Source organism: Papilio xuthus, unplaced genomic scaffold (genome assembly GCF_000836235.2).
Source record: "Papilio xuthus unplaced genomic scaffold, Pxut_1.1 DF827714.1, whole genome shotgun sequence".
Lineage (NCBI taxonomy): Eukaryota > Metazoa > Arthropoda > Insecta > Lepidoptera > Papilionidae > Papilio > Papilio xuthus.
In genome coordinates, this window is record NW_013530935.1 from 6,218,294 (window position 1) to 6,234,214 (window position 15,921).

The 15,921-nt window shown below is 33.7% G+C and overlaps 2 protein-coding genes across 8 annotated transcripts in view; both read right to left on the reverse strand.

Annotated features, from left to right (window-relative positions):
* Positions 1–34: 34 nt before the first annotated feature.
* alphaSnap (Alpha-soluble NSF attachment protein) lies at positions 35–5,235 on the reverse strand. Its single transcript, XM_013310845.1, has 6 exons — positions 5,016–5,235; positions 3,451–3,647; positions 1,571–1,650; positions 1,020–1,205; positions 638–811; positions 35–456 (listed from the first exon to the last, which is right to left on the reverse strand). The coding sequence occupies exons 1-6, from the start codon at positions 5,105–5,107 to the stop codon at positions 307–309; spliced, it is 879 nt and encodes a 292-aa protein (XP_013166299.1). The 5' UTR covers positions 5,108–5,235; the 3' UTR covers positions 35–306.
* Positions 5,236–9,778: 4,543 nt separating this feature from the next.
* The window catches only part of lap (phosphatidylinositol-binding clathrin assembly protein lap), a 31,041-nt gene continuing 24,898 nt past the window's right edge, over positions 9,779–15,921 (reverse strand). For 6 of the 7 annotated variants that reach the window (XM_013310611.1, XM_013310609.1, XM_013310608.1 and 3 more), the window contains 5 exons: positions 14,865–15,086; positions 13,652–13,754; positions 11,917–12,010; positions 11,327–11,398; positions 9,779–10,393 (listed from right to left, as the gene is read on the reverse strand). In XM_013310611.1, the coding sequence (XP_013166065.1) occupies positions 10,292–10,393; positions 11,327–11,398; positions 11,917–12,010; positions 13,652–13,754; positions 14,865–15,086 (593 nt within the window). In that variant the 3' untranslated portion in view covers positions 9,779–10,291. The remainder of the gene's footprint in view (positions 10,394–11,326; positions 11,399–11,916; positions 12,011–13,651; positions 13,755–14,864; positions 15,087–15,921) is intronic. The other variant, XM_013310612.1, reaches the window with a different exon arrangement.

Here is a 15,921-nt window from a genome sequence, read left to right on the forward strand (position 1 = left end):
ACAAGTATATTCACCACTAGGAACAAGTATACTAGCCACTAGGAACAAGTATACTCACCACTAGGAACAAGTATACTAGCCACTAGGAACAAGTATACTTGCCACTAGGAACAAGAATACTCGCCACTAGGAACAAGTATACTAGCCACTAGGAACAAGTATACTTGCCACTAGGAACAAGAATACTCGCCACTAGGAACAAGTATACTCGCCACTAGGAACAAGTATACTCGTCACTAGGAACAAGTATACATGTCAGTAGGTGCGCGTATACGCGTACGTAGCGAGGCTGCGAGTGTTGTCAGCTCAGCGTAGGTCAGGGTTGTCGTTGATCTGCTTCTTGATGCGCACCAGCATGCTGGTGTACCACTGGTCGAGGCGCGATATGCTGTCATACGTCTTCACAGCCTCGGTGAACGCGTCCACGTTCTGATCCTCCAAGTGCTCGATAAGCTCCTGAAATATGTGTTACCATCATTTTCTACTAACTAATAGTTTGCACAAATTATTGTTATCTACTTTTCTTTAAAAAAAATGAAAGGGATATCCTGTTCAGTAGAAAAACATTCACATTTTAAGTGTTTCCGTGATTTAAAAGAGAAATGATTTGATCCTTCGAGTCGGATATGAATATTACCTTGACGAGCTTGCACTCGCGCGTGTCAGCGAATGCTGGATAGAGCGAGCAGTACTTGTCGAGCGCGTGCTGCGCGTTCAGCAGGTCCACGCAGAGGTGGCACAGCGCCGCGCGGAACATGTACTCCTTGGCGCTGTACTTCAGCAGGCTGTTGTCCAGCGATGACTTCGCTATCTGATTAGTGGAAATCACGCTTAAATTACTGTAGTGTTTTTAAAATACAGTGAAAATGCAATATTGGGTGTAACCAAAGGTTCTGATGGCTAGGAATACACGAGATGCTTCCAACAACACGGTTTAGGTGCACAAGTACCAAAAGCAAGGCAGGCGCTATAGACTCTTATATAGATATCTTATATTATTAGCTGTAAAACTCATTAACCTGTTCGTATATCTGTATAGCCTTGTCGTAATGCTCGAGCTGGGCGGCGTACTGAGCCAGCTTGAGCATGCACTTGTTGGCGGAGGAGGTGGACTCCTCGCCGCGGAAGTAGTCAGCAGCCTGCTCGTAGTGCTGCATCGCTCGGGACACGTCCACGACCTCTGTCTCGTACAACTCCGCTATGTTCTAAAATATAAACACTTTGTTAACGACGATAAAAGTCGCCTAGTCACTTATACAATACTTAAGATGTTCTTACGCTGGGACACGTTGCTGACATTATATTCTTTCGTCGCCAGTCAGTCGCTACGTATTTGTCGGCATCAATATTTAAAAAAAAGCTGCTTTACTTTTTAAGATGGCAGAGCAAATCTATACAGTTGAAATGTTGAATGACTCGCATCGACGATTCCAAGTTGTATCTAGAGATCGCGACTCGAATACATATTAGTTTCGAATCTTTACGACTCTATATTTACAAAGAGGCATAGGGAATGATAAATAAGTTTCATTTATACGAATAACACCAGCGCCTCTATTCTATAATTTACCTGATGATGCTTAGCCGCGACAGTGAACCGTCCCATGTCGGTATAAATCTCAATCGCCTTCAGCAAACAGGACACTGCCTCTGTAAAATACGTCAAATTATTTTGTAACATAACTCTCTAAAAGGATTTTTTTTTAACTTTATAATTGTTTATACTCTTTGCCGTATAAAAGCTCACAATAAACGCGAGGTTTTACCGCATTGCGTATGCATCAATGGCGATCGTATATTTTGTTAAATTAAATCAATGAAAATTCCAATTCATTATGTTTAAGGTCACGAGAGATGTTAATTATTGCAAGCAACAAAAAATAAAGTCCGAAAACGAAAGGTTAATACTAATTTCCACGTAGCGATTGGAAGTGTTCACTTTCATAGAGGTACGTTTTATATTTCCACTAACGCGAATTCAACACACAAAAATTACGCAGTTAGTCGTTTAGTGAAAAAAGGCACTTATACCTCTGGCATTTTGCTAAATGAATGATACTTTTTAAAAATTTCCGGTAAATTGTAATCAATATAAAAGATCAAAATAATGACCTTGAATAAATCTATCAAGCAGTTTGAACGTTGACTTTATGATGTAATACACATAATCACGAAACAAAACAAGCGCTTACACATAGATAAGATAAAAGATAAAATATTGAATCTTAAAGAAATCGATAAATATTGTGTTAAGCAGATGTCCACACAGAAAACATATGTAACACCCCACTATAGTGTAGTTTCTGTAAAAATTACTCTATAATACAATTTTTCAAATCGGGTATTTTCGGAGCCAATTCAGTGGGAACAACCAAAGAAGTCTGTCCTCTTTATAATTTTTTATAGATAAACAACCAATTTTCCCTCCTAACATTTGATAGTGATATAAATTAATATATAAATGAAGAAATTTATAAATTGTAACTAAACATAGTGTAGTTATTAATAATTTAACTAAATATATGTCATAATAAACCTTCAAATAAAATAATCTAATAGGCTACTACTTAAATTTTTTTGATATCACAAGGTGGCAAATCGCTGAAATAGCGAAGTGACCGTTGCCCATAGACATACGAAATTGCATATACATTGCCTACCTTTAATTGACGGAGGAGAGGATGCACAGAAAGGAAATATCTTCCCTTTCCATGCATCCTCTCATCCGGAAAGTCCACTTCCACTTCCCATCCTTTCCTTATAAGAAAAAGGGTGGGAAGGTAAATTTCTTTGGGAATTCTGTGTTGACGGAGGCATGGGCAAAAGCTATTTTATTCAAACAGTCAAAGTTAAATATAAATAGAATTAATTTTCCAATAAACTGTAATTTGAAAGGGCATTACATAAAGAATGTCATTTTGGCTTAAAGCCAGATTAAAACGACTCACTATTTGAGTTCAATGAACTTTATAGACATAAGGCATTGTTGGATATAGCCAGATCACATGACCCATATTTGTCTCATCCTTATGGCACATACTTAAATCCATTCTCATTCTATTTATCAACCTATTTGAGATATTTAATATGTTTTTTTTTTCCATGACACAAAACTACCCATATAGTTATTTTCACATATCATTTACAAACTGTAAAAAAATTTTAACTTTTAAGACTTAAAAACTCAATAAGATAAGTCTTGTTTAAAATTTTAATACTTTGTAATATACTGGCTGTTGACTACAATATTATTGGTGTGAAATAAAAAAAACTGAGTTAGTATTCTATGCACTAACCCAAATAATTTCTTCCAGTTCTGTTTAGTCATACTGGACTTATGTATGTGATAACAACCACCATCATCCATCCACACTTTCACATTTATAATATTAGTAAGATTGTACATTAATCCTAAGACAAAGTATGTAAAAAGAGGATAATTAAACATACCATTAGGATCACACTTCTTATAGCAGTTGGAGGCATCAACAAAGTTTGTAGCCGCATCATGACGCACCCCAGCCTTGAGATGCAGCTGTGCCGCATTGCAGAAGGCCTGTCCAGCTTGCGACCACTTCTTAGCCATCTTGAATAGGTTGGCAGCTCGAAGATAACAATCAACTGCCTCTTCCACTTTTGATGATCCTCTGAATAAAGAAAGCAATCAAGTTTGAGACCACAATAAAAGTGAATTAGTCACCAAAAGCTTAAAAGATAAGGGTGTGGATATTCAATCATTTGGTTATAGGATCAAATCCTACCATTCAAATATTTTTACAAACCAGCACAGGCCTTAATTCCAGTTTTGTTGATGCCACCACTAGAAATGTTAGTAAATTACTAAAACATACTAATTTATAAGAAATGTACTATCCCCCTTTGTAAAATAGTTCAGTATTAACTGAATAGTTGGATTCTTGAGAACTGAAAGCATGGAGATGTCTTTAGACTACGTTAAATTGCATAATATGCGCACACAAAGAAAATTTAGACTCTTTTAGTAAGTAACTATAATATGTATTGTAGTTTATAGAGTAAAGTATGAAATCTAACAGTGGTAGAGCCCGCTTTAACATCTTCGCACGAATTGGCCTGGCTCGCCCGGTGAAATACCACGACCACATAGAAGACAGGCGTGAAGTGGAAGCAATTCCGCGTTTCGTCTGATGAGTGTGCGTCCCGGAGGCCTAATTTAGTCCTCTTTCCCTTCCCACCCTTTTTCTTATAAGGATAGGATGGGAAGTGGAAGGGGACTTTCCGGGTGAGAGGATGCATGGAAAGGAAAAAATATTTTCTTTCTGTGCATCCTCCTCCGTCGATTAAAGGTAGGCAACGCATATGCAATTGCATATGTCTATGGGCAACGGTCACTTCGCTATATTAGCGATTTCAGGTGGCCGCTCGCTCGTTTGCCATCTTATGACATAAAAAAAAAAAAAATTTAACACTAGTCAGGATAAATACAAAGTAACTAAAGTAATTATATGTCAAGACATATTATTAATAAAGTCTTTTTATTTGTTCTTGTAAGGTTTTAGCTCAAATGAAAAGAGAAAGTTTGTACTGTGGTTCAGTTTCTACAACAGAAGTTAAGATACAATTTCATGTTAGAAATATTAGCAAGAATAAAAGACGTCTAGTATAATTCTATGATATAATACAGTTAGATTAATTAGATGATTGTAAAGGAATGATTCCTTTATGATTCAGATGTCGTAATTTACGCGTCACAGCTAAGATGTGACTAAGAGTAATCTTAAGAGTAATGAAGAATTGTTTTACGCAGTAATTAAAAAAAATATTTAGAATCCATGCAATAGTTAACTAGTCAAAAACAATTAATTAATAACATCTGGGATTCAGTCTTGTGATTTGTTGGATTAATTGTGCAATTATTATAAAGTGTACAAAATACAGTTTCTGCATGTATTATAATGTATTAACACTGAATGTAATTGACATATTAAAAGTGAAATCTAAATAATCAACAAAGATTGGACAATCATTGTTCTTACCCGAAAAGAGACCCGAGGAATGATTTTGAAGAACTTAATTTCTTCTCCGCTTCCGCCATTAGCTGCATGGCTTTTTGTTCATTGTCTGCCATTTTTATGGCTTATTACACTAAACACTTTACAAATTTAAATACGAATTAGGGAAAAATTACAATTTATTGACAAAATGTCGTCACTCCCACAAACTGCACAAAACCGTCGCTGTCATCGATTGATTTGCTCTCGGTGTGACCAGTATAAAAGTACTTTCCAAAGCGTTCGAGTTTTCCACCGACCGAAAAATATACATACACATTTTGGATATATACGTAAAATAAAAATAAACTGAAGTTGCAAAACTTAAACCTTTTCATTTTGGTCATTTTATTTACCTAAAGCTTAAATTAATTACTTTACATTAAAAATGTTTATGTAATTAAAAGGAAAATTACCAACCTTTCAAAGTACATACTTTTCCTGATATGGGTGTGATGTCACAAAAACATAAATGCGCGTAATGTTTTATTCTAAACATCAAATATCTCCAATGTTATGTAATTTTTTTTAATAACTTCACTAAATCAAGAAATGTGTCCACAGTATAGTTGGTATGATATAATAGTATCATCAGTCCTAAGGCAAAAAATGGTAACCCTAGCGACGGGGCCAAGAGACGATTAAGCTGTTTTTATCACTCACTGCAACTATTTTTTTTTGTGAAAATTTTAAATAGACGAATAGGACAATCTCGCTCTTTGGAGTTTAAGGTCAGCACTAGCTGAAACCGTTTTGTTGGTTAACTGCAGGAAAATGGCGGGATTCGAACCCAAAACGCGAGAACGACTACTGCCTTTCACCATGAGGCTACTAGCGTAAATTAATTTTCAACACTATGTGTATATATCGGCGGCTAAGTTTTTGTACGATAAGGGTGGGGAATGAAACACTGATTTAATTTTATTTGTTTATTGTATGTTAAATAGACAATCGCTACTATCACGATACAACAAAACACATAATTATACATCACTTTGAAAAGCGTTTTTTAGAATATTCTTCGACCAAGGACAGATTATACATTAGATATATAGAATAGTTTGCTTCTAACAAAAATATATATTTTCACAAAGTATGACATCATATTATATTATTAAGTTAAATACTATATTTTAACACTACCAAGAGAATTCAAATAAAACCTTTCGTATCGAATTCAGATTGAACTTGTTTTTTTATTCAAAAGGTTAGAGTGTAAATTGTTTCAGGTATTTCAGGCACGACATAATTATTTTCAGTCATCGTCCTAACAATATAATATGACGTCATAAACCACTAATTTCAGCTAAACATTATAACAGCTTTACAATAATCTCTGTAAGATACTACTATAATACTGTAATTGTGTTAAATATATGACTAGGTTTTTTTTATATTACAGGTGACAAACGAGCAAGTGGCCACCTGAATTCCACAAAATGTAGAACGCTGCCCATAGACAATTGCAGATGTGTTGCCAACTTTCAATCGGCGGAGGTTTTATTGTATTCATTATATTTTCTAGGTCACCTATTCACATCTAATTCTAGTAAACATAAAATTTTTAATTGTCGACGACAGTCAAAAATGTGCTTTTTAATATGGAGAGGGACTTTTTTCTTTCGTTCCTCAAGTATCAACCGATGATTTTTTTTAATTTGATGATTGCATTAAATTTTATAATCTAGAAAATAACTAGCAAATGTATTCCAAAGATTTAAATATCTTAGTTCATTTTCGGTAAGACATTTTGAACAAAATAATGATTTAAAATGAAAGAACATTCTTCAAAATAAATGTAATACAAATAATATAGAAAAATTTAATACTTTGCTACTTTATCTAAAATGCCTTAGAAGTTAACCATTTATTTAGATATTTGATAAGTGTTGCTAGTTACAATAAATCTTGTAATAAAAAGTATTTATTTAGTATTGTCAAGGGATAAAGAGGTAAATACTATTTTTAATTATATTAATTGCAGATTATTTCTAATGGTAACATTAAATATTTGAACTAATTTCCTGTGCGACAAACTTGCCTGGACCCATGGAAGTGTAAACAAAAAGGTATATATAAAAAAACAAAAAGTGCATCATAATTCTTTTATTCATTTCATAAATAAACTAAATTGGGTATCTAAAGGCACGAAACAGCTAGCGAAGTAGCATAGCGAGAATATTTACATAAAAAAAACAAAAAAAAACATTAAATTATATCCATAAAATAAAATGTACAACTAAAATTTTCAAATGATGTGTAAAACAATTCAAAAACATGAACATTGTTTCGTGTATTACATTAAAAATAAAAATCAAAACTTAAAAAAAATAAAGAAACAGGCAAGCCCGTACTTCCAAACATATCAGTCGAATCAATTACACATCACATTTTTAACAATATATGTACGGCCAGTTGGAAAAAAAAACTGTGATCCACATGTATTATTATTTTTGACTTTTAAAAGCATAAATTGTATAATATTGCACAAAATAGTCATACTAATTGTTTTTAAATTGCGATAAAGCAAAAGATCTCAAACAAATTGCAAAAGATATTAAATACCATTCAGCAATAAGTAGACATTTGCCGATTAAAATCTGTTGTAAATCCATAATCTCAATCCTATATTAGGTATCTAGAAACATTGGCCAAGTTATACATAACAGCACTAAATATGTAAACGCCTATATACATAGATATTAATTGCAATCATATTCTAATAAACTGCAATTTTCGACTGTGTTGCCATATTTCTAAATAAAATCCTCACAAAACTACCAAAGTGATCGAAACTGAAGGGTATATTATGGCAACATTTGACAATACTTTGTGCAAACGAAAAATATAACGCAAATACATCGAAATAAAAAGGGATTTAAAAATAAATCTTAAGAACGTGGATTGTAATACTACGAATTACTATGCAGTCTTAAAATAAAATATCACATAGCAAACCTTAATTTAAGCATAATAAGGATATGTTAGCACAAAGTATTGTATCCTTTTTGGGATTTTTAACCAACATTTAATTACATGCAAAACATTAAAACATAACACTTACAAGATTTGAAACTGGGATATCAAGTGTAATTCAAGATAATAAAAATATTGTCCAAATACTGTTATAACAATTTGTTTTTTTATAATTTTGCCAAGAATCCCGTATTTTATTTTATAATTAAAATCAAACTAAATCGTTATTTTTTCTACCAATTTAGAAATTTAATTTGAGCTTTAACTGGTAACTCTATAACATGGCGGCATTATCGCTTTTGACGGGCTTTCAAATAATAACGGACCAGCCGTTTGCTTCAAAATGATTTTTTTTTTTTAATTTTTTAAAAGAGTGGCTTTTAGATGTAATCTGGGGATGCTAATTTGCCAAAACTTAAACTTGGCAATGATGCAACTACGTAAGCACCTAGTCAATATATTCAGTACGAACAGCGATATACATAACGACTAATTTCATAACAATTGTAACATGATAACTCGATTAAAATATACAAATTTTCTTACGAACATGTGTAGGTATAAACTATCGCAAAGGATATTTATTCTATGATTTCTGTATTATTGAATGTCCGCAACAAAAATCTTCCTTTACAAAGTTTGTGAGTACAGATGGTAATTGCTATTGAAATCTCTGTTTAAAAATACCTTTAAAATACGTGGTTTCCTAGTATACAACTTTATATATTTTTCCTTTATACATAATAAGATACTAGTATATTTCGAAATACATTAACGGGTTTTAGCAACTACAAAATGTATTACTAGAGAATATAAATCTACATAAACGATTATTATTAGTTTTCCAACCCCGAAGCTAAACGTTGACATTTTAGATGGTATTAAAATAAAATTGCAAACCATAGATAAAGTGATTTTAATCTTTGACGTAACTGTCAAACGTCATTACCACTTTGACATATGTCATTTAGTTGTCACTTTGGAATTATGGCGGGAGAGACGTGTTTAAAGTAAACTAAAAAAGAAATACACTTTATACAAATATGGAATGTGATCGATAGATATTATTTTTGCGAATAAATATTTTCATAGTACCCACCATTTCATAACTAATTAAAACGTACAATTTGTCTACACTAAACCTGCATTAGCGTTCATAACATAATTATTACGAAAAAAAAATCCAAACTAAAGTTAATTTTGAAGAGACTTGACCATTAAGTAAGGTTAGCATAAACAGTAACTTATACATACAAAAAATATATTAATTACTGACTTATGTACAGTTGGCCAATCGTAGGCTCTAGTTTATCAACTAAAACTTTCAGATGCACCTGATAACAGCACACAATGCAAATGATGCCACCTGACCACATCTCAGCCTGAGCACGCATAAATCTGACTGTATAGAGCCATCCAAATTTTATAGCAGCTACAAAGTTGGCTGCGAACCACATTACGTACTAAAGTTCATCTGGACTTAATCCGGATTCAACCAGCGCTCGGCAATCGCAACAGAGCGAGACAAACATATGGCAGTACAGTACTTTTGTCTCGCTGTGAACCGACTGCCGACAGTTGTTCTTACTATCTCGGATTATGTCTAAATTAACCTTTAGATTGAGTCAAAAAGAATGCTTGGGTGTTGTAAATCTGTGGGTGCGATTCACTTCAATCGCAATGGGTCCAAGGTAAACCACGAAGTATATGTGCTCGCAACAAACTATGAGCCGACATAAAGTTTGAATCTTATAATACCTGATATTTTAACATTATTATTAAATCAGAATGCATTGATGTAGCTTATTTTAGTAGTCAGGTCGGATATTTGGCATTGAACATCATCGAGATCTTCATTGTAATTTACTCAAGATTTTTATTACTTGTTAAATTATGCGATTCGTAGTCTTAGGAAATAACTAGGTATTAAAAAAATCCCGTATGTATTAAGAACTCTGAAAAACTCTACATTTTATATGATTTAATATAATTTGTTTGAGTTTTTTTTATTATTATTAAGCAAATATAACTCAAGATCTACTTGAGCAAATTATATTTGATAATTTTTACATTAGATCTTTTTTCATGCGGAATTAATATTTAAAAAAAAATAATGATTTATATAAAAATGTATAATTTAAAACTAAAATATTTAACAAGCAAAAAACCATCTGAGGTAAACAATTACATCTGTTAATCTCATAAGATGTAACTCTTTATCGGGTCTAAATGAATCCCGATGAAGTTCTAAAGTTATGACAAACTCAATATAAAAGGTGTCGGGTTTAGCTGAACTGGTTGGTTTGCTGCGTGGGCATGGCTGGGCGCATGGGCGGTATTGCGCCCATCATGCCTGGGCCCATGCCCATTACCATGCCCGGTTGTTGCTGGAAGGGGAAACATCGTTTTGTATTTTCAATTTAAAATTAAATATATATAAATCTATAAGTCAAGGATATCTGACCCGGTAGGCAAGTCAGACTAAATTAAGATAGCTCACTAGCGCCCTACTGTTAATGTCAAAAAAGTTTCACAAACTCTTTCGTGTTGTAGCTATTGTCTTTTTATCTTTTAAGCCATTTTCTTTGACTACGAAGGTTTTATACCTAACAGAATTCACCGCGATAGCACCGTCTCTCTCATCGGGTCAGATATCCTTGTTTGACTGTCTGTCTCTGTCTTTTTAAAAGAGACTGTAAGGGATAAGAATATGTGTCAATAAAACGACACAGAATATAAAATTTTATTTAATTTAAAGCTTTATTTTTGTTTTAAATGTGAATTTTTTTAGTCGTTTAGAATCTTAGCTGGTTAATTAATTGTTAATAGAATTTTGCTTGTAATAGACATGGACAAAATAAAAACTAAACGTTTCGAACCATATTACGAAAGGATTTATTAAAATTTGTGTGTTAATTTTCAATAACAAGATGTATCGCAAGAAAAAATTCTTTTGAAGTACAGTTTAAAACCATTGCAAAATAAATAATATTAAAAATGTACTTTCAATGGATTTTTTTGCAAACCATACCTAACTGTGAATGAACATGATTAATAAATAGATTGCATGGCATCACACATACAAATTACTAACCATGCAAAGTAATACACACTCGTGCATACATTATTTTTTTAAATACATTACCTTTTAATCTGCTACATTAATATGAAGATTATTATCATTACATAGGATTACAGGCACTTTATAAAGTCTAACAGTTGAAGAGGAAAAAATTAAAAAAAAAATTAGAAAACTAAAGAGGTTTTAAGGTAAGTAATAAGCATAAAAATAAAAGAATCAACATAAATCAGCAACTTACCATAACATAATGCGGGGGATGGTATGTATGGGGCAGTGTGTGTGACATTGGTGGCAATGCCATGCCAGGGCCCTGGAAAACGCAAAATAAAAGGGATGCTGGCATGCTACGGGAGAGATAGCAAAAGATAAAAAAGGATAACTAGCTTTAATGTCAAAGTAGTTAAGTCGTTTATAGCTAGCAAATTATTATGCAACAATAAAAGCGAAAAGGGATAGATAATGTCGAACGAGGAGTCAATGTAAACATTTATAAGTATTAAAACTCACTATTCTTTAAATTAGACGAAATTAAAAACAAATAAACAACTCTAACCATGGGTTTCTGAAACTAAAATCCCCGTTTAAAACATATTGTTATCTCTGTTTTGTCAAATATGAAAAACAGGGACAACGATATATTTTATACAGATATTTTGATTTCAGGAACTCACGGTAAGTACTTAAGTTAAATCGTTAAGAATAAACAGTTATAAATATTTTCCAAGAGTCAAGTCTGTTATCAATCTTAGAGACATCATCATCATACGTTCTATCACATAGGTATCCTATCATATTGCAATGTTGTGATTGTGATAGTGTGGTACTCACCATTGGCCTGTAACCAGCGCCGGTGGTGGCTTGCATCGGCTGCGGGCTCCAGCCCGGCTTGGAGGCGTTCTTCGGCGATGACCACTGCATCGGCCTACCATGCCGGGGGGCAATGAATGTGCGTGCGTGGGGGGTAGCAATCAATACATTGTTTGTAAGGGGCGTCTCGGTTTTTATTTGCCTTGATGCAGATGACGTTTAGACTAAACCTTGGTTAAGGAGGGCAGCAGAGGGCTTTGGCTGCTACTTAGGGGGTTTAGGTTCAGACTGTTACCCTTGAGAGGCGTATTTAGGGGGCTTAAGCTCGCCTTTAGGGGGCTTAAGATATCTCTTAGCTGGCAACTTAGGAAGTGACATATTAATATTGAGATTCTAGGGTTGTCACACAATGGTTAACTAAGAGTAAAATTTTAATTGTCAAGATATTTAGTTGAAACAGATTTTGAAGACCCCATTCTTACAAACAATGCAAGGATGTAGACTAAATGAAAGCATCTTCATAGACTATGCGTAAATACTGGCTTTTGTTAACTTTACCGTGCGTATATCTTAATTAAATACTATAAAAAGCTTTGTTTCTTTTTTTGGGTTCCGTACCTCATAGGAAAAAAAACGGAACCCTTATCACTTTATTTATGTTGATGCTTTCATTAAAAAGTTATGAATACATTAAAAGGTTCCCCGCATACATTTTATATGAATTAAATATCACAAAAAGATTTTTATACAATAAAAAAATCTATGGTAGTTTCTTAGACAATTATAAATGTATGTAAAATACCTTTGCTAGTATTCATAACTTGAAAAAATAATTAAATACAGTTCCTTTCCTCAATTTTTAATAAAAATTAACTATTTTTTTGAATGTGAAAAGTCTCTGTATTTATCTATTATATATAACAAAAATCACACTTTTTAATCAATATATTACTAGCTAGATGATTGTACATTCGCTTCACTCGACAATTTATTTAAAAAATCAGACGAAAACAATCTTAAAACTGATTTAAATTTGAATAAAAAATCTATTCTACAATTGAACAGTTGGCATTATCAAAAATTAAATACATTGCAATGCTGAAATTATGACTGTACTAGCGGTCGCCCGCGACTTTGTCCGCGCGGAATTTAAAAAAAACAAAATAAGTAGATTATGTGTTCTTCCAGACTGTATTCTAAAAGCCTAATTTCATCGAGATCCATGCAGTTGTTTTGGATATACCGTTAAACGACTATCCATCCATCCATCTAAACTTTCGCATTTATAATATTAGTAAAATTTTATTAAATTATTGTGGAATTAATTCATTCATATTAAAAATAATGATTTTTTTTTTTTAATTTCAGGAAATATTTTTTTCCATACATACGTACCCTTATATCAATACTTGCAAAGTCCAATTATACACTTTCATACATTTTTTTTATATAAAATAGCAGATTTTTGTGTAAATTTACTAATATCTCTTTAACAATTCCAAATAAGCTCTAAGCTTGTGCTAGGATATGGTTTACGACTATAGTCGAATGGCGAGATTTGAACCCCCGACCTCGTGATCGGTAATCCGTACCCTTAACCATTAGGCTATTGACGTTTAAATGTCTAGTTAATGTGTCAAATAAATAATCTAATTTCTATAGCTTCCAATGAATTTAGTAGCAGATCATAATTTCACCAAGACCTTCAAAATTGAACCTTACACGTAGCGTACATAAAACACAAATTACTACTCACTTTTGGGCTGTTGCTGTTTTATTGATGGTGAGATTGTTGGCGAGCTGTGCGAGTGACGAGTCCAGATCGCCTGTCAGCACTTTACCCGGCTGCTGTTGTTGCCCTGCGGATAACAAACTTATTGCTATAAACATAACGTGCTATTTGTTACACTTTCACACTGACTGCATGCAATGAGTGCAAACTTGTTGATGACGTAGCTAAAAAATTAATTTAAATACATAGATAAGGTTCTATATTTAAGGTAAAATTACTATTAAACATATTATATTAATACTGTTTTTAAATAATCAAGTCTTATCTATGCATTCACATCATGATGAGAAAATTATATAAAAAAATGTGGTTGTCAATGTGAATCACATTAGAACGATATAGCTATTAAAAATACCGAACAATGACGTATAAAAAATAAATCTGAAATAAAAAAAAAACCTGAACAAACAAAATGTTTATTACTATCCATCAACAACTAAAAAACCAAGCGTTACTAGGCTATATACAAGTTACTGCAGAGATGTGCTAGAAAAAAAACAACTAAAACCTTAAAAAAAAGTAATCAAAGACAAATGAACACGTTGAATGCCGTCTGGCGAGTGCATTGATAAGTTAAAGAAGCACATCGAGACTGCAAGCATTATCGAACCCATAGCCATCGGCATCATGGGCTGTCGTGCCGGAGAGCCGAACATCATGGGCTGCGGCATGGGCACCGGCATGTCGAAGGGCTGCGCCAGCGGCTGCTGGGTGATGGGCTGGCCCTGGGCCTGGGCCTGAGCCTGGCGCGCCGGGGACCCGCCCAGCGACATTCTCATCACGTCCTCCAGGTCGTCGAAGGCGGACTTTGGCTGTGGGAGGTTCGGGGGAGGGGGCCTCGCGGGTGAGGCGGTCATCGGCTGAGTCGGATCTCCCATACCCATGAATGGGTTCGCAGCTTGCGGAATTAATTTACATTAAGTATATAACTACAGTATTACAATTAACCATCACCAACTATTATTGTTAATTACTAGCAGATCATTTAAAGAAGAAAGTTAAACAGGGTTGCCACTCGCTGTCTAAATAAAAACTGATAAAAAAATATTGCTAAGTTAATAATTTTACAATAAGACAAATTCGTAATTTAAGATATGTCTTACAAGTTTGAATTGATTTTAACAAATTATTTATTTTATTGCGTGTGTGGCAACCCTGTTGTTTGTGCATTCCTTACCTGCGGAATCTGTGGTGTTATTGAATACGTTAGAGAAGTTAGCTTCCGACACAAATGTGTTGTTGGTCTGCGGCTGAGAGGTGGGGGGCCCTGGCGGGAACGAGGCGAATCCGTTGGAGCCCCACAGGGCGGGGGCGGGGCCCTGCGCGCCGGGGGCGGGGCCCTGCGTGCCGGGGGCGGGGCCCTGCGCGGACGTGGGCGCGGGCACGGGCGCGGCCGGCGCTACAAGCGTCCCAAATGCACTTTCTTATCGTGTTAACGAATTACTTTAATAAGTTTGTAAAAAAAGTTCCAAAATACCAATGCTTTTTTTATGAATTTGCAAAGAAAGAGAACTTGTTTTGTGTTACTCTCCTCATAAATCGAACTATCAAATATATAATGTAATTAACAGAATAAATACATTTCATACGAGAGATTGAAAAGTAAAAAAGGCGATTTCATTTATTAGACTTTAATCAGAGAAATAAATTAAAATGCGGTGGGTCTTTATTGTGTATTGTGATGTGTAATAGTGAGTTTTCACTGACGAAACATTAATTTTTTCAGAGAACAAGAGAGACGACACTATACTTTGTTTCATGTTTAGTCAGTGTAAACCCAGGGTAAGTGCTCACCATCCCAAAAGCGCGGGATGTGCCGTTTGTACAGTGCGTGTTCTAGCTAAGCTAATATATACTGCGTTATATACTCCTGTTAGACTACGGTCCCTCCGTTATATATTTACTATTTTACAATTATATAACATTGGTTAATCTAAGTATTTATATATTTTAGTAAATTAAAAGATATCTGCGATACCTTTATTGTATATAATCTTTTATTAATTTTACTATCAATAATTATAAGTTACTAAACAAGAAAATAATTCCAAAATTTTGGTATATCATCGCAACGAACTTAAAAATTAAACAATTTCATTCATATTATGTACAGATATTCAAGAAAAAACAATTAAATACACACTTGAAGTTATATTTTCTTAATAGTTACTGGTCATGATTTATCAGTACTGATCATGACCAGGTAGTAAAATGACTCAGCAGTAAACTGATCA

Coding starts and splice junctions, on each gene's coding strand:
- alphaSnap (XM_013310845.1), bottom strand. CDS start 5,107: ATGGCAGACAATGAACAAAAAGCCATGCAGCTAATGGCGGAAGCGGAG. Junction 3,648..5,015: donor TTCCTCGGGTCTCTTTTCGG/GTAAGAACAATG, acceptor TTCTTTATTCAG/AGGATCATCAAAAGTGGAAG. Junction 1,206..1,570: donor TCGCGGCTAAGCATCATCAG/GTAAATTATAGA, acceptor TTTATATTTTAG/AACATAGCGGAGTTGTACGA.